Here is a 27,124-nt window from a genome sequence, read left to right as displayed (position 1 = left end):
AAGGCCTTTTTGTCCTTGATGAAATCATGAAAGATCGAGACATTAAAGCTCATTTATTGATGATGCACATTCACCACTTTAATAGATTAAGACTTTGTATTTACTATTTTATTTTTTTATACAATTTTATCATCCTATTACATTTTTCTATCCAATTTTAATCACCTATAAATGAAAATAATGTATTCCAACTAAACTAAAGAATAATTGATTTAAGAATTTTAATTATTTTTTAATTTTTATCATATAAAACATAAAAAGACTTTATTTCAAATTCTAAATAAGGATAATTAAAATAATTAAAATTTTTCTAAAAATACCAAAAATGCAATTTATTTTTTTATGGTAAAATAATAATATTCCCTGCAAAAATTTCTATTAACAATTATTCTAACAAATAAAGAAATAATTAACAATGTCACTTATTGAATAACAAATTGAATAATATCAATAATTAAATACCATTTACATAATTAAAATTCTTTTTTAAATATCAACAATGACCCTAATTATATAAATGGAGTTTTTAAATAAATTCTTTATTAAATAATTTTGAAGGGAACAAGATTATTTTTAAATAAAAAATAAATAGCATTGCAGGTATTTTTGGAAAATTTTTATTTTATTATCCTTATTTAGAAAGCCAAATAAATTATTTTTATTTTTCATATAATAAAAATTAAAAAAATAATTAAAATTTTTGGCAACTTTTTTCTTTAGTTTAGATGAAAGATTTTATTTTCATTCGTCGATGATCAGAATTACATCAAAAAGTACAGTAAGATAGTAAAATTATATTAAAAAAAGTAGAATGATAAATATAAATGGAGCTCCCAATCTATTATAATGTAAATTTGATATTTATCCATTCTTCTTATAAAGACGAGAATTATCTCTTCTTAAAGGAGTTGCTGGGTTTGTAAGGTGAGCAGCCAATATATTTAAAGTCACATGTCACAAACTAAATTGTTTTGTATTCATTTTACTTAGTTTTTGTTTTGTATTCATTTTTTTTTTTTTTTCATTTTACTTAGTTTTTCATTTATAGAGATTACTTCCTCCCTACTCCCTAGGGAAAATGTCTTTTTTGTTAGCAAAAGAAAAAAAAAAAGAAAAAGATACCAATAAAGTCAGAGAATTACCAGGGTACCAAATAGTTAGAGAAGGGGAAGATTGTAGGAAGAAGAGTGATGCGGATTTGTTATAGACTTGTTATACTGACGCGGAATCTCGTTGTGCAACCTGCTTTTGAAAATCTGTATCTAAATATAAAAGCTGTCCCCCGTTTGTATTGGATGTACTGGAGGGACAATTTAGCAATGTAGAAAAATAATATTGAGGGGTAATTTTTTACTTTCTTCTTCTCCGGAAGCCTCATAGAAAATGACTTGAAAAGACCTTGGGAAAGATTTGCAGCTGAGATCAATTTTCCGTTGCGAAACCAAGACGATGCAGAATTGAACAAAGTTAGGGAAGATTTACAGTTGAGATCAGATTTCTACACGAGTGTTGGTTTCCCAACTGAGTTCCTTAGAGAAACTAAGCAAAAGCTGGGATATTGGAGGCATGCAGAGGAAAATTTGTTTTCGGATCCACCGAGGGCCCTCACCGCCTCATCGTCTTGGTTTCCCAACTTAGTTCCCGTAGAGAAATTAAACCATTAGAGAAATACCGGGTCTTGGTTTCCCAACTAAGTTTCCTTACGAGTTCGACTCATTCGACTCCTTCTCTGCTCTCATTTCCTCTGTTTAATCTGTTTTTGGGTCCACTGAGACTGAGAGCAGTGACGAGGATGAGTTTCTAGCTGGGTTGACTCGCGGACTCATTCACTCAACAAGTCAAAAACTCACTGTTCTTAGCCTTTCCCTGGACAAAAACGAGGTAAAATAATTAATGGGTTTTTTCATTTTGACCATTTAAGCTTTTAGTATTTTTTTTATTATTTTTTGCGGTATTAAATTTGCGGTGTTATTTTTTATCAATTTTCTCCTTTGATTTGGGTTTTAGACCTTTCAACCACGTTAAGTTGAGAGACAATGAGTTGACCCTAACAATGTGACTTCAATCATATTGGGAGGAGGTGCAGGGACTCCTCTTTCCACTTACCAGAAGGATGGCTACACCTGCTGTAAGGACATATAAATTCTCTTATGCTGAGCTCAGTTTCATGACAGAATTGTCTGTTTATTTTAATGATATTTAATGATATATGCTTGATGCAGAATTTGATACTTAAATTAGATTCTATTGTTACATTGAATCTAAGGCATGTTGGTACCAGTTTTGAGTGTAGTGGATGATTTAATGTGAACATGATCTGCAGGTTCCAGTTAGAGAATGCTATGAGCTGATAGACATTCCAATGCTACAAGATCTCTTTGTTTTGACCCAGTTCAACTCAGCTTCCATCAATTGGCACCTTGCATGCACATATTATGACAATGGTATCAATTTTGGGGATGGGTTTGTGGAAGTATGAAATCATTAAGGTTGATAAAGGATCAATTTGCAACTTTCTACTGATTTCGCAAGTAGAGTAAGATGGCTAGCAGAAGATTTTGTATCAAAAGAAGAGAAAGAATTTCTTAATTAAATTTTCTGTTGAATATTGATGATTAATCTAGAAACACAGAATTAACTGTGATTTTTTCTTGAAGATAGAAAGAAAGCCTCACCTTCTTTGTCAGCTTAATTAGTGCAAAACTCAAGTTAAACCTTTTTTTAAGGAATTCTGGTGTCCAATCATATATGATCTGTAGTAATTTTATTAAGGGTTCATTCATCATTAAATTACATGACAAAACTCACTCGGTCAATAGGTTTTGGCCACCACTCAGACGTCAAGAGAGGCAGGGAAGAAGTGGTTCCAAGGAAGCGCAGATGGTGTGAGGCAATTTATATGGATATTTAAGGTAGGAATTGAAAGGTTATTTCTCTTTCTCATGTCATCTCAAACAGGAACTAATAAAAATGGGTGGGAATTCATGAAAATATACTGATCTTGTGTGGAGATCATCTCATTGAATGGATTATATGGAATTTCTACAGGTATTGATTACTTTGACTTAATTGGTCTTATTTTTTTTTTTGGCATTGCTAAAAGCTTAAGTAACTTATTTGCAATGCTTGACAGAGTCACATTAACAGTAATGCTGATATTACAATTTCACGCATTATGGTGGACAACAGGTCTTTTGATCTTCTCTCATCTTAATAATGTAGTTTTTAAGTTGTATATATACTTTCTCTAATTGTTCCCTACTAGTACAAGTTCCATGGTTTATAGTCACGTGAAAGGACTGTTTCAAGTTCCAGGTTTTGTTGAGAAGAAGGATAAGCATGACCAGAAACATGGAGATCATCATTGGTTGAACATGGAAGATGATGATGATGATGTGACTACAACTTCTGAATCATCCCTAGGGGAATATTCAAGAACTTCTCAGGGATCAATAGCTTCTTCATCAGACTTGGAAGATGATGCATCTTCATCAACCTGAAATTCTTCTTCGACGGCCAATTATATTAATGGACCTTTATATGAATTGTCAGAGCTCATGCCCCAACTTCCCATCAAGTAAATATAGGTGATATGCTCCCTTAATAGTAATGGAAGACCCTGTTGTGAAGATTTCAAAACCAATTAATAGATAAATCTTCTTATCTTCTTTTGCTCTTGAAGTTGTTAATATCCAGATTTAGAATTTTCTGAATTATGAATTTTCCTGGGTATCGTTGGATATAACATGAAGCATATAAAGCATATGAAGATGCATGAAATACTTCTGGGAACTGAAATACTTATCAAAGTTTTGTTTGGGTTTTTAGCATTTGCTGCTATTGTTGCATCTTTGGTGTTGGGATCTAATATTAGGAGAAAGGGAATTGCATCAAAGTATTTTTCTCTGATGGTTAAGCATTCAACCAAACCTGTTGTGAAGGAGAAACCAAGTTTGGTGCTTCTTGCTGAGAGAGAGGAGCACAAAATGCATGTTAATTCTTTTTTGAGCACCATGCCATGCCTTTGATTATCTCTGCGGACAAAGATATTAAAGAAACTTACCAAAGCCTAGCACTTTTAGTTGAGTTGCTTGATGAGTTTGAGATGGGAGCAATTAGCAGCTCTCTTAAAGAGTTGTACTATAAAAAGCAGAATGAAAGATGAAGTGAGCAGCTATTTTGATTTTTTGGAAAAGATTTATTCAGCTCCAGTTCAGGATCAACAAGATTTCTCCGGATTTTATATTGTCAATTCGAGTTCATCTGAATTGGAATAACTATTCTAACAAAGCACCTTTGTTTTAAGCTTTTTGAATTGGAATCTTATTGTGTTTGTGTTGCAACAGACAGGAATGGATGGAGAAGAGAAGAATAACATGGTCACAACTCACATTGAGGCGATCAGCCAGAATCCACGATTGTGCAGTTGCATCTCCATGAAGGCAGTAAAGACATTGATATTCTTAAAGTTGAGCCCATCAGAAAAAGCATCTTTGTTTTTTCATATATGTGGCACCCACTTTCCAGGAAACTAATGTAGAATTAGAATTTCGCTGTCTAATGCCTCATTCTGACTGTTGATCTGTTCCTATTCTAATCTTTACGAATTGATCAATGTTGTAAGACAAATCATCTGTTGCATTATCTTTTAACAATCACTTTATCACCTTTATCATCTTATTTTATGTTTCTTATCCTTCTTAGTATCTTCTTCCAGATATGCTTTCTTGGCCTCCATCTACATCATATTCTTATTATAATTTATCTTTGAGTATTAATGCACCAATAGTGATAAAGATAGTTGTAGTTCTGGCTTTGAAGTGGGTTCCATTTGAAGATTGGTGTAGTGTTAGTGTGCTATATATGTGTCCTACGGTTTATTTCTCCTGCAACTCAACATCCTCAGCAAACTGGTTAGAAGATTCTCCACTTTTAATCAATTCTTCTTCACAAGCATCTTCATTTATCGGCACGAAATTAGTTCATTTATTGGCACTAAACTTGAAATTTAGTCTTTATATTCACACGAAATTTGAAATTTAGTATTTATATTCACAAAATTTGAAATTTAATCCATCTTATACAAAAAAATATTTTGGATTTTTTAGAAATTATTTAGTTTTTTAAAAACATTAAATTTTAAAGTTTTTCACAATATTCTATTATAATATTTTGTCACAATATTATAAAATCTATCACAATATTCTATCACAATTTCTAATTACATTCCACCATAAAATATAAAATTTGTTACTAATTTTATCATAATTTTGTCACAATTGTAGTATACCGTGATTATATGAACAAAAAATTTTTTACACAAATCTATAAAAAATCTATCACAATTTTTTTCAATTAATGATTACAAATTTGTCACTATCTAATGTAGTAAAACTATTATTTTTTATTAATTTATTAAATAAATTAAAATTATAATTCCATCTCATAAGAGTAAATTTTTTCATGACATAGTAATTTTATTCATTTAAGTTAAACCCTATTTAAGTGATTTTTATAATCAAATCTAGGTTTAAAATTCTAAATACATTAAAGTAATTTACTAAATTTAATGTTTATTAGTTTTAGAATGAACCTTATTATTTAATTTAATATAATTATTTAGATAAATTTTTTTTGTGAAAACACAATAAAATTAAAAATTTTCATTATGATAGATGATGTTGATTTTTTATTTATTAAATAAATTATTTTCTTATTTCATTTTGTTAAGATTCAAAATTCGGCATTAAAATGAATAGACATTCGTCTCACATAAAAATTTAGATTTGAATCTTTTTATTTTATTTAGTTGGATGGAATGGTCATTCCATTTATAATTCATTTTGGATTCATTACAAATGTAACTCTATTCAATACAATAGAGGTTTATTGTAAATTTTGTTACATGATATATTTAAACTAATTGAAATAATCTTAATTATGATAATAATCTAATTATTAATATTATAATTGATTAATATAAATGATAATAATAACATTATTAATATAATATTATTAATAATTAATTATATAGAACAAAAATAATATATTTCTAAAAATATTTTTTTATATTAGATAGATTAAAATATTTTTAAATTTTAATATATTTAAAAATTAAAAAAATTTAAAAATTTAAAATACTTTTATATTAAAAGAATTAAATTTAAAATTTCTTACAAATATATGAATTAAATTTTATGAATATAAAAATTATTTATATAATTTAATAATTAATTTTATTAATCCAAATTATCACGTCAACTAATCAAGATCAAGTTAATAAAGTCAACGTTTATATCATTAAATCAATAATCATGTTAATATTTTTAATGACAAAAATTAATGAAGTTAATATTTAAATTAAAATTATCAAATTAAAATAATATAAAAATTAAGTTTATATAAATTATAATATACGAATTAAATTTTAAAATTTTATAAAATACAGAGACTTTTGGCATAATTTGATCATAATTTTTCTGTTCTTTCTTCCTTTGCGTACAAGCGATGAAACCTTGAGCAATTACTTTTTCTTAGATCAGTACAGCCATCAACCCTTAATAATATCCTAATATTTTAGAGCACATGGCATACGTGGACTGGAAATTTTGTGGCGAATATCAATTTAGTTTTTAAATTTCAACAAATTTTTTGTCGGCCTTTCATTGTCAAAGATCGTAACGAAAAGTTCTTTCCGTCAATTTGTCCATTAACTTTATTATTAAGTAGTGTTTGATGTGATAGCAGGAAGTTGAAAAAAAAAAAAGAAATAAAGAAGAAATAAGAAAATAATAAATAATAAAAAATGAACAGTTTTTAAATTAATATATTTCTCGAGTATTATACTATAAACTAAATACATTTTAAAATGTTTTATTTTAAAATATTTTTTGTTTTTTATTTCTTTAACATAATATACATTTTAACAGTACAAATATTATAATTTAAATATATAAGTTTTTAAATTTTCTATTTTTAATTTTTTTTAAATATATTATATATTCTTAATATGTTTTATAAAATATTATAATTTAAAATAAATAAATTTCAAAATTCTCTTTTTGAATAAGTTTTTTTTTTAATTTTTAAATATAACATAGTTTTATATATCTTATCAAATTTTATAGTTTAAATTAAATAATTTCAAAATTTATAGTTTTATAGTTTTTTATTTTTAGATATAATATATTTTTATATTTTATCTGGTTTTATCTTTTAAAATAAATAAATTTCAAAATTCTTTTTTAATAAGTTGTTTTTTAAATATATAAATATATTATAGTTTTAATATATTTTATCAAATTTTATAGTTTAAAATAAATAAAATTTTAAATTTTTTAAGAAGCTTATTTTTAAAAAGTTTTAGATATAAAATATTATTATATTTTATCTAGTTTCATAAATTAAGATAAATAAATTTCAAAATTTTCTTTTTAAAAGTTTTTAATATACTATGTTTACTATATTTTATCAAATTTTATAGTTTAAAATAAATAAATTTTAAAATTTTCTGTTTTCATAAGTTTTTGTTTTTAAATTTTTGATATAATATATTATTATATTTTATCTAGTTTTATAATTTAAAATAAATGAATTTTAGAATATTCTCTTTTAATAAGTATTTAATTTTTTTGAATATAATGTAGGTTTTTAATATATTTTATCAGATATTATAGTTTAAAATAAATAAAATTTAAAATCTAAATAAAATTTAAGATCAAAATTAACAAATTATTGATAAAAAATTATTTCATTATAATGTTAAAAATTTTGGGACCAATAAGTGACATTTCGAAGTATAAAGACCAAAATGATATGCAACCCAAAGTTTAGCGCATATGTATGCTATTTATCCAATATTTTATTCATTGATAACTCTGAAAATTTCCATTTAAGTCTTTGAAAATATTAAAGAAATTGAGACCAAAAAGTTAATTATCCTTTTCTTATTGAAGTCAAATTTAATCCAAAAAAATTATATTATCTAATTATAGACTAGTGGTAAAGTAATAAAAAAATTTTCAAAGTATATATATTGAATTAACTAGAAATAAAAGATATAGTTAATATATCGATCAATTAAATAAATAGTTATACTAGTGTTATACAGTCATGATGGTGGGGATAATAGGGATGATTCTTTTATGGCCTGGTGGTAACAGTTATTTGTCTTGCTTATGGTCTTAGTTCCTTTGTGTTTTGCCTTATGCTTTGTTTTTTGCTGTTTTAGGAGTTTTTCAATGTTCTGCGCTCTAATCGTTGAAAGGGGTCCCCTCTCAATTTAGCTATTGTTAATAAAATTTTGCTTATAAAGAAAAAAAAAAAAAGCAATGTCGATAATCATCAATTAAGAAAAAAAAATTGTAGTATCAGACAAAAACATAACTTTGTAGTACAAAATCTTTGGGGTAGGTTAAATCTTTTCTAATGTTTAGTATAATCGTAACTCGCAGACCAATTTACGTTTTTGACTCTTTTGAAATCTTTAGATTCTTGCGTCTCTAGGCGACGACTTGAACTCGGACGACCAAAACACAACCGGTGAAATATAATAATAATAATAATAATAATAATACAAAGTCACAGTACATGGCCTGAAAATTTATTTTCAGAAACACATTTTTCGTTTTATAATTTGGTTTTAGGATTTAGGTGAATACATACTGCCGTGATCAAAATCAAACACAAGAAATATATAGAGAACACTTTCATGATTTCTCTCTCCAACCTAAGCTCTTAATGTCGCCAAAAGAGATATATAATAACACTCACTAATTATAATAGCCAAAAGAGATATAAAATAATACTCACTAATTATAATTAAACTACCAAAGAAACAAGAAGTACATGGAAAATGCTTGATGGTGTTTTCTCACCTTCTAGCGTGGAACATCCGGCCATCTACTCTCTTTGATGTGAACAGTTTGATCCATGAAACCCCATCTTCCAATAGCTACATTCTCGCATTTCTTCCCAAAACCTTGATAAACCCTTAAAGTGAAAGGCTAAGGTCTAACTCTTCTTTAACCTCTTCTTTCTGAACATTATTAGTTTCCTCTTTACTTTGAGAAGTACTCGCTAAGCTCATCACATGCGGTTTCTTAAACTTATCAACCTCTTCCAAGAAATCTTCACGTTGAAAAGCAGGCTCCCAGACTACCACTTGCTTCTCTTCTTCAAGCTTTTGCTTCTTGGTTTTGCTCTGATGATCTGCAGCCTCCTTCTGCATAATTTCGGCTGAGCTGATGTTGTTCAAGATCAAACGATCACGACCCTCGCGTATGCTCTTGATGAGAGCATAGAATTTCTCTATCTTTTCTTCCTCATCGTCATCGTCATGGGGAATCTTTCTCTTCTTGCTTGCAGAGCTAGCACTCTCCATGTTGGATTTTTTGCAGGACCGAGGACGAGCTGTGGGAGCGTGCTCTTTCCTGGTTGCTTCTTTGTTGCTTCCTTAAAAAGTCATGATAACCTAAATTATGCAAGGTCAAGGTCAAGCTGTCCGATCATTTTTGTTTATTGTCCAATTATCTGTAGTTTTTTTTTTTAATGAAATTATAAATATGAATTATAATTAATATTTTATTCATATATAATAAATTATTAAATAATTAATTAAATTAAATATAAAATTAAACTAAAGCTGCATATAATAAAATTTAAATTTAAAATCTCAAAATTTTATTGACTCTTTTGTCATGTTTTTCATTCTTTATAGTTGTAATTAAATTTAAAATATAGTAGTAATTTCTAATGGCATATATATATATATGTAATAATTTAATTTACAATTTTTTTTTTTTACATTGGAAGGATGAAAGAATTCAAATACCTCACTTTTTTTTAACTTTTTATGTAATTTACAATTAAAACAATAATTTTTTTTTCAAAACTAATTATCTAATCAGTATATCAATGGACATGAATAAGATTGTAGGTTAGGAGATGGTTAATAAAGTTAAAAATTAATGTGCATTTTTCAGATTGACTTAGCTTTACGGGTCGTTAAGTGTTAATCACATGTTACGTTAAGTATTTAATTTAAATTTAATTCATAATAAATAAAAATATTTAATTTAAATATAAAATTATAAAAAATTAAATATTTATTAAATATAAGATAATATTGTTTTAATAGATTCCATTATGTGTAGATAAAAATAAAAATAAAAAATTTATCATCATGGGACAAATTTTAGAAAAACAATAAAAAAATTTTGATTCTAATATTATATTAAGTATTTAACTTAAAATAAATTGATAATAAATAAAAAATTTAAATTTAAATAAAAATAATAAAAAATTTAATATTTATTAGATATAAAATAATATCACCTTAACAATCTTCAAGTTGAAACACAGGTGATTAGAGCATAAATGATTTGTTCGGCAACTGCATCAATTATTCAATTTTCATTTTTGTTAAGGTTTGCTTTCTAATTAGCTGCTTGGGGAGAATTAAATTTATTGAACCTTATAGCCCCAGACAAAAGGGAAAGAAAAGACACAGAAAGATGGGACATTAGAGATGGAGATAAAAGGGTTTGTGAGCAAAATGATTTTTAGAGTGTGACATTCCTCACCCCGATGGCCAGAGTACATGAAAAACGTGATGCACTCATCATCACACATTTTGATGACATGAATGAGACTCCATGTTGGTAATGCTATTGTATAATCTAATTAGGTTATATTACGTGGGAAGTTAGATTAAAAAAACCTGAAAATGGTAAAATATATATTTAAATGTTAAAGCAATAATACAATGAGAGATGAATTGTAATAAAAAAATTATTGAGGATATAAATGTAAAAGTGTAAGAATAAATTATTTTTATGTATATTTTAATATTATTTAATATTTAAAATCTTTAAAATTTATTCAATTAAAATATTGACACATATTAAATTACAATAAAAATAATTATGATTTTAAGTATTAAAAAAATTTTGAAATATTTAATATTTAAAAATATAATACTCGTAACAATTATAAATATTAATTAAAAAATAATGTTAAACATGAAAAAATATATTGCAAAAGGAACAAATTTAAATATAAAGAAAAATAATTATTGTTTCTAAAAAATTAAAATATATTTACACATCTTAAAATAAAATTTATTAATATTAATTTTTTATTATTTATTTAGTGAATTATTCAATTGTAAAAATATTTATTTCTTCATTATTTGCTAATCCGAATCACAGGAAAACGGGTCAAGAAAGAGACCCTTGGGTGCGTACAATGGCCCACTCGCTTGACATTTTTGGCTCGGGCACGTGTAACGCATACGTCCACAAGTCTAGCAAGCGTATATTACAGGAGCATGAAAAAAGTTTTTAAAAAAAATAATAAAGGGAAAATTTACTTGTGGTGGGCCATTCGGTTTGGGCTTGCCCTCCTTTTCTTTTGGACCACTCCTTTCTTTATTTGGGACCAGTGGAAGGATTAATTTTGGCCTGTTTAGTGGAATTTAAAACGTGGGCCATTTTGTTTTTAAAATTAAGCTATTTTGCTAATTTTTTTAGGAAATATTTTAGTTCAAAATCTTTGATTTTATTTATAAAAAATAGTTGGATCTAATTAATTAGTCTTTTAATGAATTATTTGAATATTTTGATTAATCTAATTTCATAATTTAAATTTATCAATTTTGTTAATAATTCAATTAATTTTGTAATAAAGCATTATTGTCTTTCTAATAAAGTGCCTATTGTAAAAAAGGCATTATTAAATCTCAAAGTCTTCATTGTGATAATGAAAGAGTTCATGTCGAATATTGAATATGCCTCAACCATGGTAGTTTGATGTATGCTCAAGTATGTCCACATTCTGATATTGTATATATTGTATGTATATTTCGGATACATTTTAGCAATCCCCGTGTTTAGATATAAAAAATCTGACATCTTAGATCTAGTCAAATATTTTGATTCTATTTTTGTATGTTGTAGGAAGTCGACTTTTGTTTATACTATATGTTGTATAAAGGATGTATTTTTTGGAAAGTGAAAAAAACACTTATAACATCCTTGATTATGAAGGAGAAGCATGTAGTATATTGTGAAATTGCATATTAGCTTATTGGTTGTAAAATTTCATTTCAGGGCTAGATTTTGTGGTTCCTATTTTAAAGTTGCTAGAGATTTATTTTGGTAACTTTAAAGCAATTGCTTTCTCTCAAATACTAAGAGTTTATCATATTCTAAATATATAAATTTCATCATTCAGTTTATTAGAGAGAAAGTAATAGAATCCATTAGTGGAGTAAGTTATAGAGCACATTGTCTACAGAGTTTATTTTGGTGTAATCATTAATTAATTTTGACTGTTAAAGTGTTCTGATGACATGATAATTATATGCAGCTTGTAGAGCCTTCTATTATGTTAAGTTAGTTTGAGCTCTGCATAATGAAATCAGTTGCAAATTTGATCATGATTTCCTATATGCCATATGTTTATTTTGTTCATGTATTTTGATGAATAAGACAATATGTTGGATGAGACATTTTGAATTAGTCTCATGTGTCTCTTTTAAAATAATGCCTCATTCAGATTAGATGCGAATGACCTAATAGAAATGAATATTGATTTCGATCTCATATCATTTCCATTTGACCTATCATCTTATATTTCCTGAAGTGTTTATGAATCTATATACATACAGTGTATTCTATGCTCATAAATGTTTGTTGTTTTTGTTGAAGTATTTATAAGTTTATGATGTGCATCTTGTTAATACAAAGCATAAAGTCCACACATTTATACACTGTTGGCAGAATGTATTATGGGGGCTTATAAATGGTTATTCTATTATTTAGTGATTTGGGTATATAATTATGTTGACATTTTTTTTGTTTATGGCCATTCTGTTAATCCAAATTTAGTTCTAATTATTGTGTTATCAAAGTTAAAGATTGTTGTATTTATCTCATATTAATAGACTAGCAAAGTCAATATGTACAAGATTATATTAATTAATGTTATCTAATGAGTGATTGTTGTGGTACAATTTGTAATATACCTAAATTGATAGTGTAAAATTTGTTAAGTATGATCTCGAGTTAATTTTGTATTTGAATATATAATGGGATAGGTCAATTTTGATTAACATGTCAAGGGAAGTCTCTACTTTGATCCTATATATATGAGGCTGGCCTATTAGATTTCATAACTTTAGTTTCTGGTAGAAAGTAATTCTCTCTCTTGTTTCTTTTTTGTGTAAGCCATCGTTCGAAGTCATAAAGGTGACTTTGGAAAGCTCGTGACAACAGTAATAGTTCTATGGACCTCAATTTAGTGAGATTGTGCTCTTGTCCGTATCCAAGTTAATTTTATTTTGGTTAATTTTGTGTTAGTGACTATGAGATTTTGGTTAATTCCAACATTTATTTGATGATAAATGGATTATTTTGTTTATGTATTTATTATTCTTATCTATTTATTTATTCATTTATCATTTTATTATATAATTATATAAATGATAGATTTTATAATTATACTAAATTCATGTAAAAAATCAAAAAATAAAATAAAAAAACAAAGAAAAATAATGCAAATACAAAAAAAAAAAAAATGGTGTTGTGATTGAAAGTGAAAAACTTCACTTGTCCCTCAAAGGTCCAGTTGAAAAAAAAGATGTAGCATGATGGATTAAGTCCCACTATACCATAAAAACACAAAATTCGTATTGCATTAATGCTCCTTGCAGATCAAAATAGGCTTTTACTAAATAATCTCTTCACTCAATGCATGCGTATGTTAATGATCGCAAACCTTTTTTTTTTACCATTAAGCTTTTCAAAGATATTATTGCATATATTATCAATAATTTATATTTTTAAAAATATTTTGAGTGCTTTTATAAGATTCAAAGTTTAAAATTTATGTATTGTGTATTAATGTACAAGAATGATGTTTCGAAGTTGATTAATAGTTTCCTTATTTGACAATTCAAAAATATGTTCATTGGACATGTTGCTTTATTTTGAAAGTGGTGATTTTTAAAATTTAAATCATGTATGTTTAAAAAGAGATGTTTCAAACATCTTTTAGGGTTAATAAATACTTTTATAATCATTCATTCTAAGACATTTTTACATTAAATTTCTAAAGGATCAAATCATTCTTTTGCTTTCATTTTCTAGCTTATGGTCCATTTCAATTCGATTTAAGAGATTTATAAAGTATAATCTTGATTCTTTTCATTTTGGCATTGTATTATAGGGATAAAGTTACTAATAATCCAATTACACCTCGTGAGAGTTATAACATGTAAATCCGTAAATTCAATCGTTATACATAAAAAGAGATGTTGTCATCAATATTTTTTTAGTTATATATGATTGGTCATATAATGAAATTTATCATTTTTAACATGTTTTAAGCTTAACTAAAGGTTCCTAAAAGAATATATTTTAGACTTGGGTAGGGAATTTATTAGCATCCTTTACAAGTTCAAGAGTGCAACTATGGATAGGGGAATCTATTTTTTATGTATAAAAGGGCTTGTGACCAAACCCTTAAGTTCCAAATCATGTTGCTACAAGTTATCATGTTTTGCTTTCGACAAACACCTTGTTTCCAAATTTGGTGCCTCATGGATTTTCATCTTGAACTTGTATCAATCCTCTTCTAATCCTAATTCTATAAAGTACATAATATTTACATATTTTTATAAGAAATCTTGAGTTACATTTAAGGGAAATAAGATGAGAAAAAAGTTTTACAATCCAAGTATAATGACAGCAAGATAGGGTTTGCATACCCTATTTCAAAAATACTAAAAGAAACATTCAACAATACATTCCTTAGTCATACTAAAGTAATAGTTCATAATCATCCTCATGCATGTTAATCATATTATGAGCAATAAATAAACAATCATGCTTAATATCACTAGGTGATCTTGTTTGGCATTTGAAATAAAGCATACATTATTTTTAATTCAAACCATTTAGTAATCCTTTTTGATAAAACATGACAATTTTAATGGAAACACTTTTTAAAACATTCAAAACACAATTCTAATCTAATTAAGGTTTTTGACAATTTCGAATCTTTGCAAATGTTTTTCCAAAATTAGGGTTTTCCCAATTTAGGATAAAACATGCTCAAATATAAATGTTTCATAAACATTTAAGGAAATTCATAAAAATTCTAACATTAGAAAATTTAATTTCCTATAAACTATTTTAGTAAGTTGCCATTTTGGAAAGTAATCATTTTAGAAACCATTTTCATTTCAAGAAACCTAACTTTCCATATTGGTATCGTTTCCAATTTAGCTTATAAATCATATTCATAGCTTGGTTTTAACCTAGACATGCTAACACTAACCCTTAGGACTTTCCTAATTACAAATTTGGAAACTTATTTCATAATTTGAGTCCTACTGGAATTATTTATGATAAGTTTACTAAAATTTTTAACTTTTAGGAGTTATAATTCAACTAGGAAACTCATTCATTCATTCTTGAATTGCTCTATAATTCTTTCAAGACCAAAACACCCTTCAACCATGTGTATGCGCTCAAATCTAATCTGAATTATGCCTTGGCATAACACCTTAATTGAAGATAACAATTACCTCTAGGGTTTTTTGGGTACTAGGCAACTTAGGATCTCATGCTACCACCTCTTGAATCAATTTTGCTATAAATTCCCCAATCAAGCATGAATCATAACGTGAATCAAGGTTGTCAAGAATTTTTGTTATGTGTGCAAAATTATTAAACACAGTCATTAAGATTCAGAAAGTCAAAACCGAAACCAAGGAAGCTAGCCTAATCACATGAAGCAAACAAGGTTTGTTTTTTGTCAAATCTTTTTCTTAAACTATTATATAAATAACTTGCTAAAAGTGAAATTAACATTTATTTGTTTTTTATCAAAACTTTTTTTTGAATTGTTTTTTAAAGAACTTGCTAAAAATGAAATTGGCATTTAATTAAGGATTAAATTCTACACTTTTGAAAGCAAAACATGCAAAGAAAACAAGTACAAAACAATATATAAAAGTAATTATCGAACCCTAAATAAACCTATGCTTTTGGTTCAAACTTTGACATCTTATGCACAATTGGTTCAATTGATCAAATAAACTTTTAAACATGATTAAAACATCTTTAAAACATGATTAAACAATCAAATAATGTCTTGTACATGATTGAAAACAAATCAATTTGAAAAGAGTTAATATTATAAATAGCCCTTGAACTATAGTGAAATATTTCATGTGATATTTAAATTTAAAAAATCTCTAATGTGATACCTAAATTATAAATTTATTAACTAATATGGTACTTTGAGGGTTGTTTTTCCATCACGTATCATCATTTAGAGCTAACCACATTAGGGGTGTGTACCATATTGGTCAATAGATTTATAATTTAAGTATCACATTAGATATTTTTAAAATTTAAGTATCACATTAAATATTTCACAATAATTCAAAGGCTATTCATAACATTAGCCTATTTGAAAAAAAAAAAAAAAGACTTTTTGATTAGACTAAATCACCACACAACTTAATCCAATTAAGTATCACCAAGAATTGAGTATGCAATCACAAACAAAACAATACGCAAGGTTCTTATACTAGCTGTTAGTATTATTTGGTATCTACAGTTAACAATTAACAAGAGCATACATCATTTTTATCAAGAACACAGTAGAATTTAACAAAAACATACATGGCAGAATATCCCATAGGATTATACTTGTTTTTAAACTTGTAATTTAAAAGTTTTATAAACACACATCTAATTAGAATCATACCAACACTCAAATATCTCATAATATTGAGTGAAACAACCCTTGGTTTCTTTAAAACTAAAAGATATCAAAACTCTAGCCAACTAATCATTTGGCTTCCAATAGAGATCCATATGGAAACTTTTTTCAAAACTTACTTAAAAAAGGATTTTAATCTTGTGCTAGTAAGTGTTTGATTTCACAAATCAACTAAAAACCAGACCTTATCCTAAATCCTTTACGTATCAAGGAGGAAGTAGAAAACATTTTTCTTTTGTTTAATAAGAGTGTTCAACCAAACCTTGTGATAAATGCTAGTTTTGCTAGATTCTCCCATTGTGTTTTTTAGTCTTGTAATTCTCAATTACAAAATGCCTCTACTATATTTAGCCAAGGTTATAAGAAGAGGATTCATAATTCTTCTTAATTTTTAGCCCTAACATTTAAAAATTAAACTGTTATGCTTTTTTCAATTAAGTCTAGAAGACTTTAATTTAAACCTCTTTGTTTTTAGCTTTTATAAATTAAGTACTATTTAATTGAATAATCCCAATTTAACTTGACAATTTTACCTTATGTGTGTCACCCATTAAGCTTTCAATATGTCGGCAATGAATATAAAATCAAATTGATCAAAGATGATCAACATATATTCATAAATCATGAATGACATCTAATAATGCATCAAAATGACCCAAATATTGAAAAGTCGAGACAATCTCAACCTAACCCTTTAGTGTGTAGTCTATTAGTGTAATTCGATACTTTAATCATATATCTCAAAATGCAATGAGCATGGTTTAGTTCTACTCATGAATAACTTTCATATTAGTTATTAAAGCTTTTAGTCAACATGTATGAATTTAGCAAGAAACTATTTCTTCTAAATTCATCATCATGCTTTGGTAAAATATTTTATAAGTTAACTAAAGCCAAAAACAAATGAGATAAATCCCCTCATCTCTTGGGGTGATGAATCCTTTCTTGAATATTCATACACCTTTACATTTTTCAAACCATACCCAATAGCACCTTTTTTAGGCATCAAGCGCCCTGACACATGAAAGTGAAATAAAATTATATGATATTTCACATATAAGATGACATGCTGTATCAAGTCTAAAAACTAGTTACATGGCTACCATGTAAGAATATTTCCATAAACATTTTAGTGATCTGCCAAATAAAGCTCTCAAGTCATATTATGCCGACAGTCATTGTATTATATCAAAATTTTATATTTAGTTTCTCTACTATAATTTATACAAATGTGATCTCCATATTATTTTGATTTAATAATCATAATCCAATCATGAACTCAGTTAAGTTTTATCATTAAAAATGTTAATGTGGTCATTGACTTGATGAATTTATTTTTAGAACAATCAATGGTTTCAAACCTAGAACCTCCAATTTTTGTTTTTAGTTTACCTTCAAAATGTTAAGCTTAGATTAGGGTTTTAATTTGGTATTGTTAGAAGATAAGGATTTTCGATTTAGGAATTGATTTTTAGTTTATGTTTTGTTTTGTTTTTTAATTTAAGAGTTTTTTTCTAATTTTTTTTCAATTATTTATGTTTAAGAAATTAAAATTTTATTATTAATGTTTCTAGATGCCTTAATTTGTCCAATGTTGTGCTTTTGAGTTTGAGTTTTGATTTTGAATTAGGCCATATCATTTTAGGCCTTAACTATTTCTATCATGATCGAGTTTTAGGTGTTAGTCAAAAAGCCTAAAAATTTGTTGTGCATTTAATATATATATATATGAAAAAAAATCGAATGAGATTGCAACACTTTTTGAAAATCCTATTGGGATTGAGATTAAATTTTCTTGGATGGATTACAATTGAATTCCCTTAAAGGGATTGAATCATGAAGATAAGAGGTGACTTTGAATTAAGATTTCCTTTCGAACACAACCTTTTCTCAGGTTGGATATTTGGCCTATATAAACAAACTCAATGAAACACAATGGGGAGACAATCATAAGGAAAGCGATCGACAATACCCAGTAAATATCAATCAATCCATAGGTAGCTTACTGTCAGCTAAACCCTCATCTCACATATAGAAACAATTTCCCAGAGTCATTGCTAAGAACTACTAGACTTGACTATTGCCACTAGCCAAGATCAATAGCCACCACCTTGAATGTGCAGCCCCAACCATTAATAGTTTCACTAGTCGCCAAAAAATCAAATCACTAATGCCATTTTATTGCCATTACTGCAAGAACCATGATCTCAATCATCTTAGCTTAGTTGATCACTAATTACCCCATACCATAAGCTAACTTGTAAAAAAATAAGATGATTAATTTCAACAAACATTCTCCACTCAAGCATGCACAAGTGAAAGGGAAAATCATGGGTAAAAATTCCCAATTGAACAACTCAAGGCTAGGTAATGATCAAAGCCTAAAAACCTAAACCTAAGGATCACCACTAATACACTATAATTAAAGGAAGTGAATCAACAATACATTAGAGAATTTTCGTAAGCAAAAAAAAAAAATCTTTAATTTAAAGCCTAAATACCATAATTTAGTATATTGAAATCAAGAACCATAACCTATCCTATCTATCTTATTGCCACATCCAACTAGAACCAACCACACATAGCATCATAAAAAAAAAAAAAAAAATACACACACACACAAGTAAGCCCGAACCCAACAATAAAGATATACTGAGTCCACCAACCCAAACTAAAAAACTACACAACACATCGAGTATGCCACAATAAACATAAGTAGTCAAGAAGTATTAGGGTAGTGGGTTTCCTTTTAGGTTTTAGTTTGTGTAATTTTTAAGAATTTAAGGCTCTGAGTTTGTGGTTTGTCAAAGGAGAAAAAGAGGGGAACCAAAGTTGGTTTCCTAGTTCTAGTCAGTGACTGGGATTAAACACAATAGTATTAGTGATGATAAGGGTTTTAGGTTCAATGTTTTTGAAAGTTTTTTACTTTAATACTAAAAAAAAAGAAAAGTGAAGGAAAAGAGAATAAATTTAAGGATAGAATCAATAGTTACTACAGTGATCGGATGGTGGTCGACATGATTTTTAGAAGGTTCAAATAGTGAAAAGAAAGAAGATGATGAGGGAAACCACATACTGAAAACTCAAAACAATTAGATGATGAAAATAGGCAAAAATGGCGAGGGAAAAATCATGGATTGGTTTTCAGATTTGAGACATTAGGGGATAGTTTTCAAAAATCTAACCCCAAATCCAATATGTAAAGGCCAAAATAGGGCTCATGGTGAAATTTAGGTGTTAACGAAGGTTAACCAGTGGGAGCTAATGACAACGTGTGGTGATGAGAATGACAAAGCATTATTGATTTCTAGGTTACTTGAAGGGCAATGGTAGTTATTCATCCCTTTCTAGAGAAAAGATGAAGAATTAGAAGGAGAAGAAAGAGAGAAAGAAAAAAAAAAGTGAAAAAAAAAATTTAAACTTTTATACAAAGCTAAAACTATGCCATTTTAAGGTTGAGTCATTTGACCTAGTTTGTGACCTACGTGTCTACCCATGGAAGACTAACTTGACCCACATCTTCAATTGTTGACTATGCTGATTTCTTACCACAATTGTTGACTTTGACTATTAACCAGTCTTTTCTTTTGGTATATTTTGTTTTTTGTTGTTTCTGTGTTATTTATTATTTTAATTTCTCTATTAGATTTTTAAAAGAATTTTTAAACAAAAAAAATTTGAAATTGATTTGAAAGTAATATTTTAGGAAATTAATCCATGATGTCCTATCAAACTATTGGGAGATTTAAATCTCGAATTGAATCTTACCAAACTATTGGAAGATTTAATGATTTTTCTTAAAGTAAATACATAAATGAATTTTCAAACAAAATCCCACCAAACAATTGGGGAATGTGCATCACAATAAAATCTTGCCAAACTATTAGAGGATTTTATTGATTATTTCTAAAAATAATTAACTTCCAAAGAAAACATATAATGAATCCAATGATAAAGCCTTTTCAGAATAGGAACACTAATCATCATGAATACTCATAAGGTGAGAAAATTATCTTAAATAGCTACTAAACTATTAGAGTAATTTTAAGAACAATTTCTAATAATTAAATTATTTGGTAAAATACAAACATATTTTGAAGCTTTGGATAACTCGAAATCAATTAGTACCATTTTTTGGATGGACATTTTGAGGGCGTTATAACATTTCTCACGCATAACCGAACTTTTGGATTTAGTCTTGGTTTTATAGACTATAATGTACCTTTTAAAGATACCTAAGACAAGTTTAGGACATCGTTTTAAAATAGGATAGATTTAGGTGGCCAATCATACCAAAACCAAAAAGATTGGTTAAAGCCCCTTAAGTTATGTCTAACGATGATCTATGGATTTATATGTTATGATAGTTTGATGACTCTAATAGAACCAAAATATATAAAGGTTTTACAAGTTAAAAAGGTGCTAAATATTTAAAATTTTGGATGATTTTTAGTGCTTTCATGTTACTTTCATGGATTGCGTTTGTAAGCTCAAAAATTCCATTTCATGCAAGCCATGCATGCAAGCCATGCATGCAAGCCTGTAAGGGAGATGTTCAACCTAATTGTGGAAACTCAATGCCATCCAACTTGATCCATATTCATGCAAACATAGAGTTTCATTTGCATAAGAACTCTCCTAATGATGTATTCGGCCACATGCAAGAATGATTGCATACAATGCAAATCTCACTAAGACTCTAACATATTCGACTAAGAAAGAGGTTTGATCCAAGCATGACTATTTTGCTTAAAGATGAAGAAAATAAGTTGCACAAGAACTTTACATATTTGGCCATGTAAGGAAGAACAAGTTGCAAGATCATCGACTCTGCAAACTCAATCTATTCGGTTAAAGTAATTCTTAAAGAGCTATCATGTATTTTTCCATAATGAAGACTAGGTGCATTCGACCAAAAGAAGTTTGAAGCTTACCATGAAGCTTGTTGCTTAGCCTTGAAAAAATTCACTTGAAGTAGGATTTCTTCCATTTAAAATTCAAGACTAGGATAAAAACCCACTGGCTCTTGGAACTCCAAGCCTTAGCCAAATCCAATGGAAGGGATTATCCAAGATATGATCAAGTTGTAAGAAAGTGCCAAGATGAATCACCAATAGAATATTCGACTAAGAACATTTAAGCATGGAGAGTCTCATTCGACCATGAAGCTTTGAAGATCAAGATTAAGCTTATTCAATTGTATTTGAATTGAAATCAAACACTTGTGAAGCCTATCCCCCTTGGTTCAGGCCTTCACTATAAATAAAGAGGACATTCAATTATTTTTATCATCCCTCACTTTTCCTTTCTTCTTTCTTTTCTTAGTTTTTTTAGTTCTTTATGTAAGTTATTGGCGTAGGTGATAGATTTGTCAATAACTACAAATCTTTTGTTTTCTTTAAATTCTTTTAATTCAAGTAGCATTATTTTCAAGATCTTTCTTTTCTTGTTTTTAAAGTTGCAAATCTTGTTTGCTTTTCTTTAAATTTGGCAAGCATTCTTTTCCAATATTAATCGAAGTTTTCTTTTATTCTTGCAATATTCGACCTACATTACTTGTTCTTTAAGTTGTTTTTCATTTATTTTAAGATTTTTCTAAGCAATTCGACCTCCTTCAATTTCTTTACTTTACAATCTTTTAATTATTGTTTTATTAGATCTAGTCTTTGGCATCATTTTTTTACTTCCCAAATGACAGTTGATAAAGTTAAGAACTCTACCCAAGCATTGCCTTTAATTTTTTCTCAATCCCTATAACCTTAAACCCTAATTTCCATTTGTTTAGATATAAGCTGTTAAGTTTTGCCTTGGTACTTGTAAACAACCCAATAATACATTCTATAATCCCTAAGGAAACAATACCGAAATACTCTATTTTATTACTTGATCTGTACACTTATAGGCAATATACAAAAAATAGCAATCAAGTTTTTGACATCATTGTTGGGGATTATAGCGGTGTTTACAATATTAATAAGGAATTCCTAAGCTCTTGTATTTTAAACTTTTTTTTATTTATTTTTCTTTTACTTTTTTTTTATCTTTTCTTGTTTGCATGCGTAGATCCAAAAGTGTTGACTTAGTTACTTTTGATCAAGAAGTTGAAAGAACCTCTAGAAGAAGAACAAAAGAGTAATCAACATCACTTGCACCAACTCCAATGGAAAATGCAAACAAAGAGGGGCAAAGTACATTAAAGGACCGTGCAGTTGTCAATGTAGATGGTTTTCAACCATCTATCAAAAGGGCAGCTATTCAAGCCAACTATTAGCCTTGAATTGGTCGTTATTTTAAAATGACAAAACATTAAGCTAAATAAGCTTGATCAAGATTTAGAAAAATATTTATTTAGTACATATTTTTAAGTTTTATATTTTGGTACTAAATAAATAATATATTTTTCAAAGTGTAAACAAACCTTTCTTTATTTTTATATTTCTCAAACTAAATCTATTTTTTAAAGAATATTTATTTGAGCTCAAATGAAAGTCCAATTGTTGTTTTTAAAGTGAACTCATTCATTTTAGACTTAATAAAATTTTGATATTGAGAAGTAGATTAACTTAAGAAAGTTGTTTTACAAGAACAAAGTTTTCCAATATTGAACTTATTTTATTTTTCCATATTAATTCACAAAGTTTTAACATTTGAATTTTATATGGTTGGAAATTTCTTTAAGTCTACTTTTTAATGGATTAAACAAAATCAAAATCCAAATTTTCTAAGAAAAGATTTTGAATTTTTACTAGACACTTTGCAATTATCTAAAAGCTGCACAAGAGGTAGATTTGAAATTTCACTATAATTCGTACACAATGAATTAGGTGATGAATTTTATATGGATAGAAAGAAATTTAAGTCTAGTTTCTAAATCTTCAAATGGTTTGTGATTTGGATTTTTATAACTCAATATATGATCAAATTAGTAAGTAGAGTATAAAATAAGGTATAATAGAATAGCTTGATCGGATCGATCCTCTGGGTTACAAGATCGATCCTCTAGCTGAATCAATCGATCAAGTTCCTTACTTGATCGATTGGGTCATGTTTTTCAAGTGGAAAATGGTACAAAACTTGAACCAATAAATTCCCTCATGGAAGGGATCAATCGGGTCATGCCCAGAATATGTCTAATGGCTAGTTTCTTAAGTATTCAACGGCTATTTCTTCTCCCAAACATCTCCAACGGCTAGCTCTTCATTTTCTCTATATATTGGCCATTCCAACACACCAAGAAGGTTGATGAAGTCGGAGAGCAAGTGCTAACAAGTTTTATTTTCATTTTCTCTTAAAATCAAGAATTTTTAGAACTTAAGTTCAATATCCTTTGTATTTCTTGTATCCAAAATATTGTTGTTCTTCATTCATCACATTTCCTTGTACTTCATTATGCAAATACTTAGCCTTTGAGAGGTGTTTTAAGTTTGCATTGTTATTAAGTGATTTTGTAATAAAGAGGTAAGGTACCCTTTTGAATTTGTGAAATTGAGAGGTTACTACTTAGCCTAGAAAGTAGAGAGTATAAGGTTTCTATCTTAAGCCTTTGTGAGAAAAAGATAGGGTTGTAATTTTAATTCAAATATAGTGGATTGAATCCTTGGTGTGGATAACCAAGAAAAAGGATGTTAGTACCTTCTGGAGAAGGATCGAATCTCTATAAATTCTTATATTTGATTTCTTTATCCCTATCTCTTTATTTTGATTATAGTTCATATTTGCTTATAGTTCATCAATTCATTATTGTTTGCATCATATTTTGATATTGGTTTTAATTTTCATCCAATTATATTGAAATCATTTGTTTAGAAAAAATTTAGAGAAATCCAATTCACCCCCTCTTGGATCACCATCTCACCTATAAAGCTAACACCAATAATTTTGAAATAAAGCCTTCAATCATGCAAATGATCCAAACTTTTGTACAGTTTGGAAGGTTACCAAGTGATGATCCAAATCTCTACCCTTCTAACTTTCTTGAATTATGTGACATTTTTTGCTATAATGGTGTTTCTAATGAAGCTATTAGACTAGATTGTTGCCTTGTCTTAGGGACGAGGTGAAATTTTGGTTGTCTTATCTACAACTGGTTCAACCACAACTTAGTATGACTTGCTCCAGAAGTTCTTAGCAAAGTTTTTCCCACCAACTAAGATAGCAAAGCTACAAATGAGATCATTACTTCTTTTGCAAGTTGATGGTGAAACATTGTATGATGGATGGGAGAGATTCAAAGAGCTACTAAGAAAATGCCTACATCATGGACTACTTCAGTGGCATGAAATCCAGATCTTTTATAATGGTCTCACATCACTAATGAGAACTACCTTAGATTTAGTTGCTAGAGGAGCTATTATGAGCAAGATTTTGGAGAAAGCAAATGAGATCATAGAAGAAATGGCTATTAATAATTACTAGTTGGGCATTGAAAGAAAGGTTAGTAAAAAGTTTATTGGTTTATTTGAGGTTGATACTATTACTTCAATCAATTCCCAACTAGCCACCCTTACCAAAAAAATTGAAGTTTAGGAAACCAATCCAAAGCCAACCTTGTAAATGTTATACAAAGCATTTTTTGTCTGCTGTGACATATGTGAAAGATCCTTATAAACACTAAATTTTGTTCGAAACATTTTTAACATGATTGACTTGGGTTAATGTGTAACATGGGTCGAAACTATTAATATATGATTATTACGTTAACCATTTAGGAAGATCATTTACAATTCATTAAAAAGCTCACAAGTTAGCCCATTTAGAGACTCATGTCATCTCAGTTCAAATTCGATAAAACTTGATCAATAAAGTTAAAATTAGTCAAATAAAGTCAAAATTATGCAAAACTCGATCAAAATGGATAGAATCTGAGATAATTTTCAAAATTCACAACCTAATTGGAATCAATGTGGTTTTAAAGTTAAAATTGATGATTTTTAAAATACTAAAAATTTTTATTGCATTCGAAAAAGTACAAAATTACTAAAATGCCTTTTAGGGGTATTTTTGGTAATTTGGCCTTTCAAAGTTTAGATTTTTATGAAACTATTCAGATCTCAATTTCATAATATTTCATGATTTTTGGTGCATTTGAAATTATAGCAGTACCCCGAGAAATGTGAAATTACCAAAATACCCCTTAGGGGTATTTTCATAATTTGGTAAGATATTTTCGTAATTTGACCTTCCTAACTCAAATTTTCATGAAATTTTTCATATCTGAATTATATAATATTTCATAATTTTTGGTGTTTTAAAATCTCAAAAATGAGCATGGAAACATTGATTTCTAAGGAAATGGTTTAAAAACCAAAAACTATGTATTAAGGGTAAAACGATCTTTTATATGGTTTAGGGGCTATAAAAGTTCAACCTTTGTAGTAAATAATGTGGACCAGTGGATCTCTTATTAAATCTTGATCCAATGGCTAAAGTTTGTTCCTTGAAAAGAAAAAAGAGAAACTTTGACCCTTGGATGAGATTTAATCTAAGGGCCTATATTCACCAAAAAAAAAAAAGATTTTAAAAGTCTTCTTCTTTACATATCGAAAAGGTCGGCTGGTCATGAAAAAGAAAAAGAAAAAAAAAGAAAAAAATCATTTAAAAAAAGAGAGAAAAGGATAAGCCATAATAGAAAAAAGAAAAGAAATAAAGAAAGTTTATATGAAAAGAACAAAAGAAAATAAAACTTTTAGAGAAACTTAAGAAGAGGTAGTCTTCTTGACTTTTTATGGTATTTCATATTCATGTTCTGCCATGCGAGATGAAGAAAATGGTTTAAAAGATTATCGATCATGCCTTTGTCATTTTTGCATGTAGTTTATTTAGAAAATCGTAAACTGCACATTTTTTTGCTTTAGTGAGTGAGATATAGTTCATCATGTTATATATGAATTGTGTATGAAGATTGAAAATTCATTTATGTTCTTTTTTGGTTGAAGTTTGAGGCTTTTATCTTACCATGCCTATTATGCCGTTTTGGTATAAGGTCTATATGAAAGGTTGAAACTTGCTTGTTCCTATTTGTTCTCTTGCTTGCTTAAAGCCTTAAGTTTGTTCCATGTTTCTTATATTATGCATGGACAATACCCTGGAGCTAAAAAAGAAAAAAAAAACCACTGCCAATCAATGGTAGCCATGGTTTGATGCTATTAGAGATTCCATCCACCATCGACTTTTCTATTAAAAATAATGCTCTAGTTTCATTTGGTTGCTTCTCTCTTTTCAAAAAAATAATAGAAAATAAAAATTTTATTATCCATTTTGGTTCACATGTTGTGTGCACATAAAAAAATGGTTTCTTTTGTTTCTAAAAAAGGAATGGAAGTGGTAT

General features: G+C 27.9%; 2 protein-coding genes and 1 non-coding gene across 8 annotated transcripts; 1 reads left to right on the top strand and 2 right to left on the bottom strand.

Moving 5' to 3' along the window:
• Window positions 1-968: 968 nt before the first annotated feature.
• Window positions 969-4,694, top strand: LOC111283998 (putative glucose-1-phosphate adenylyltransferase large subunit, chloroplastic). 6 transcript variants are annotated; one of them, XR_016340965.1, is made up of 6 exons: window positions 1,742-1,881; window positions 2,008-2,128; window positions 2,324-2,444; window positions 2,820-2,912; window positions 3,134-3,189; window positions 3,316-4,694. XR_016340965.1 is itself a non-coding variant. In XM_089758481.1 (5 exons), exons 2-4 carry the CDS (start codon window positions 2,114-2,116, stop codon window positions 2,909-2,911), a joined length of 228 nt encoding a protein of 75 aa, XP_089614607.1. In that variant the 5' UTR covers window positions 1,742-1,881; window positions 2,008-2,113; the 3' UTR covers window position 2,912; window positions 3,316-3,442. The 6 variants fall into 6 exon arrangements, 2 of the variants coding, with proteins under 2 accessions (XP_089614605.1, XP_089614607.1); XR_016340963.1 differs by having other exon boundaries at window positions 2,820-3,189; window positions 3,316-3,587; window positions 4,347-4,694; XR_016340964.1 differs by having other exon boundaries at window positions 1,029-1,881; window positions 2,820-3,048; window positions 3,134-3,674.
• Window positions 4,695-8,550: 3,856 nt separating this feature from the next.
• Window positions 8,551-9,455, bottom strand: LOC149519743 (uncharacterized). The gene has a single exon (XM_089757960.1). The coding sequence runs from the start codon at window positions 9,380-9,382 to the stop codon at window positions 8,993-8,995; it is 390 nt and encodes a 129-aa protein (XP_089614086.1). The 5' UTR covers window positions 9,383-9,455; the 3' UTR covers window positions 8,551-8,992.
• Window positions 9,456-24,954: 15,499 nt separating this feature from the next.
• On the bottom strand, window positions 24,955-25,061 carry LOC149519742 (small nucleolar RNA R71). Its single transcript, XR_016341155.1, has one exon. It is a non-coding gene; the product is annotated as a small nucleolar RNA R71 (small nucleolar RNA).
• Window positions 25,062-27,124: the final 2,063 nt, after the last annotated feature.

This window comes from Durio zibethinus, chromosome 3, assembly GCF_047325235.1.
Source record: "Durio zibethinus cultivar Kanyao isolate XHJ-2024 chromosome 3, ASM4732523v1, whole genome shotgun sequence".
Taxonomy (NCBI): Eukaryota; Viridiplantae; Streptophyta; class Magnoliopsida; order Malvales; family Malvaceae; genus Durio; species Durio zibethinus.
The sequence above is the reverse complement of the archived record's forward strand: the minus strand, read 5'-3'. Positions and strand labels throughout refer to the sequence as shown.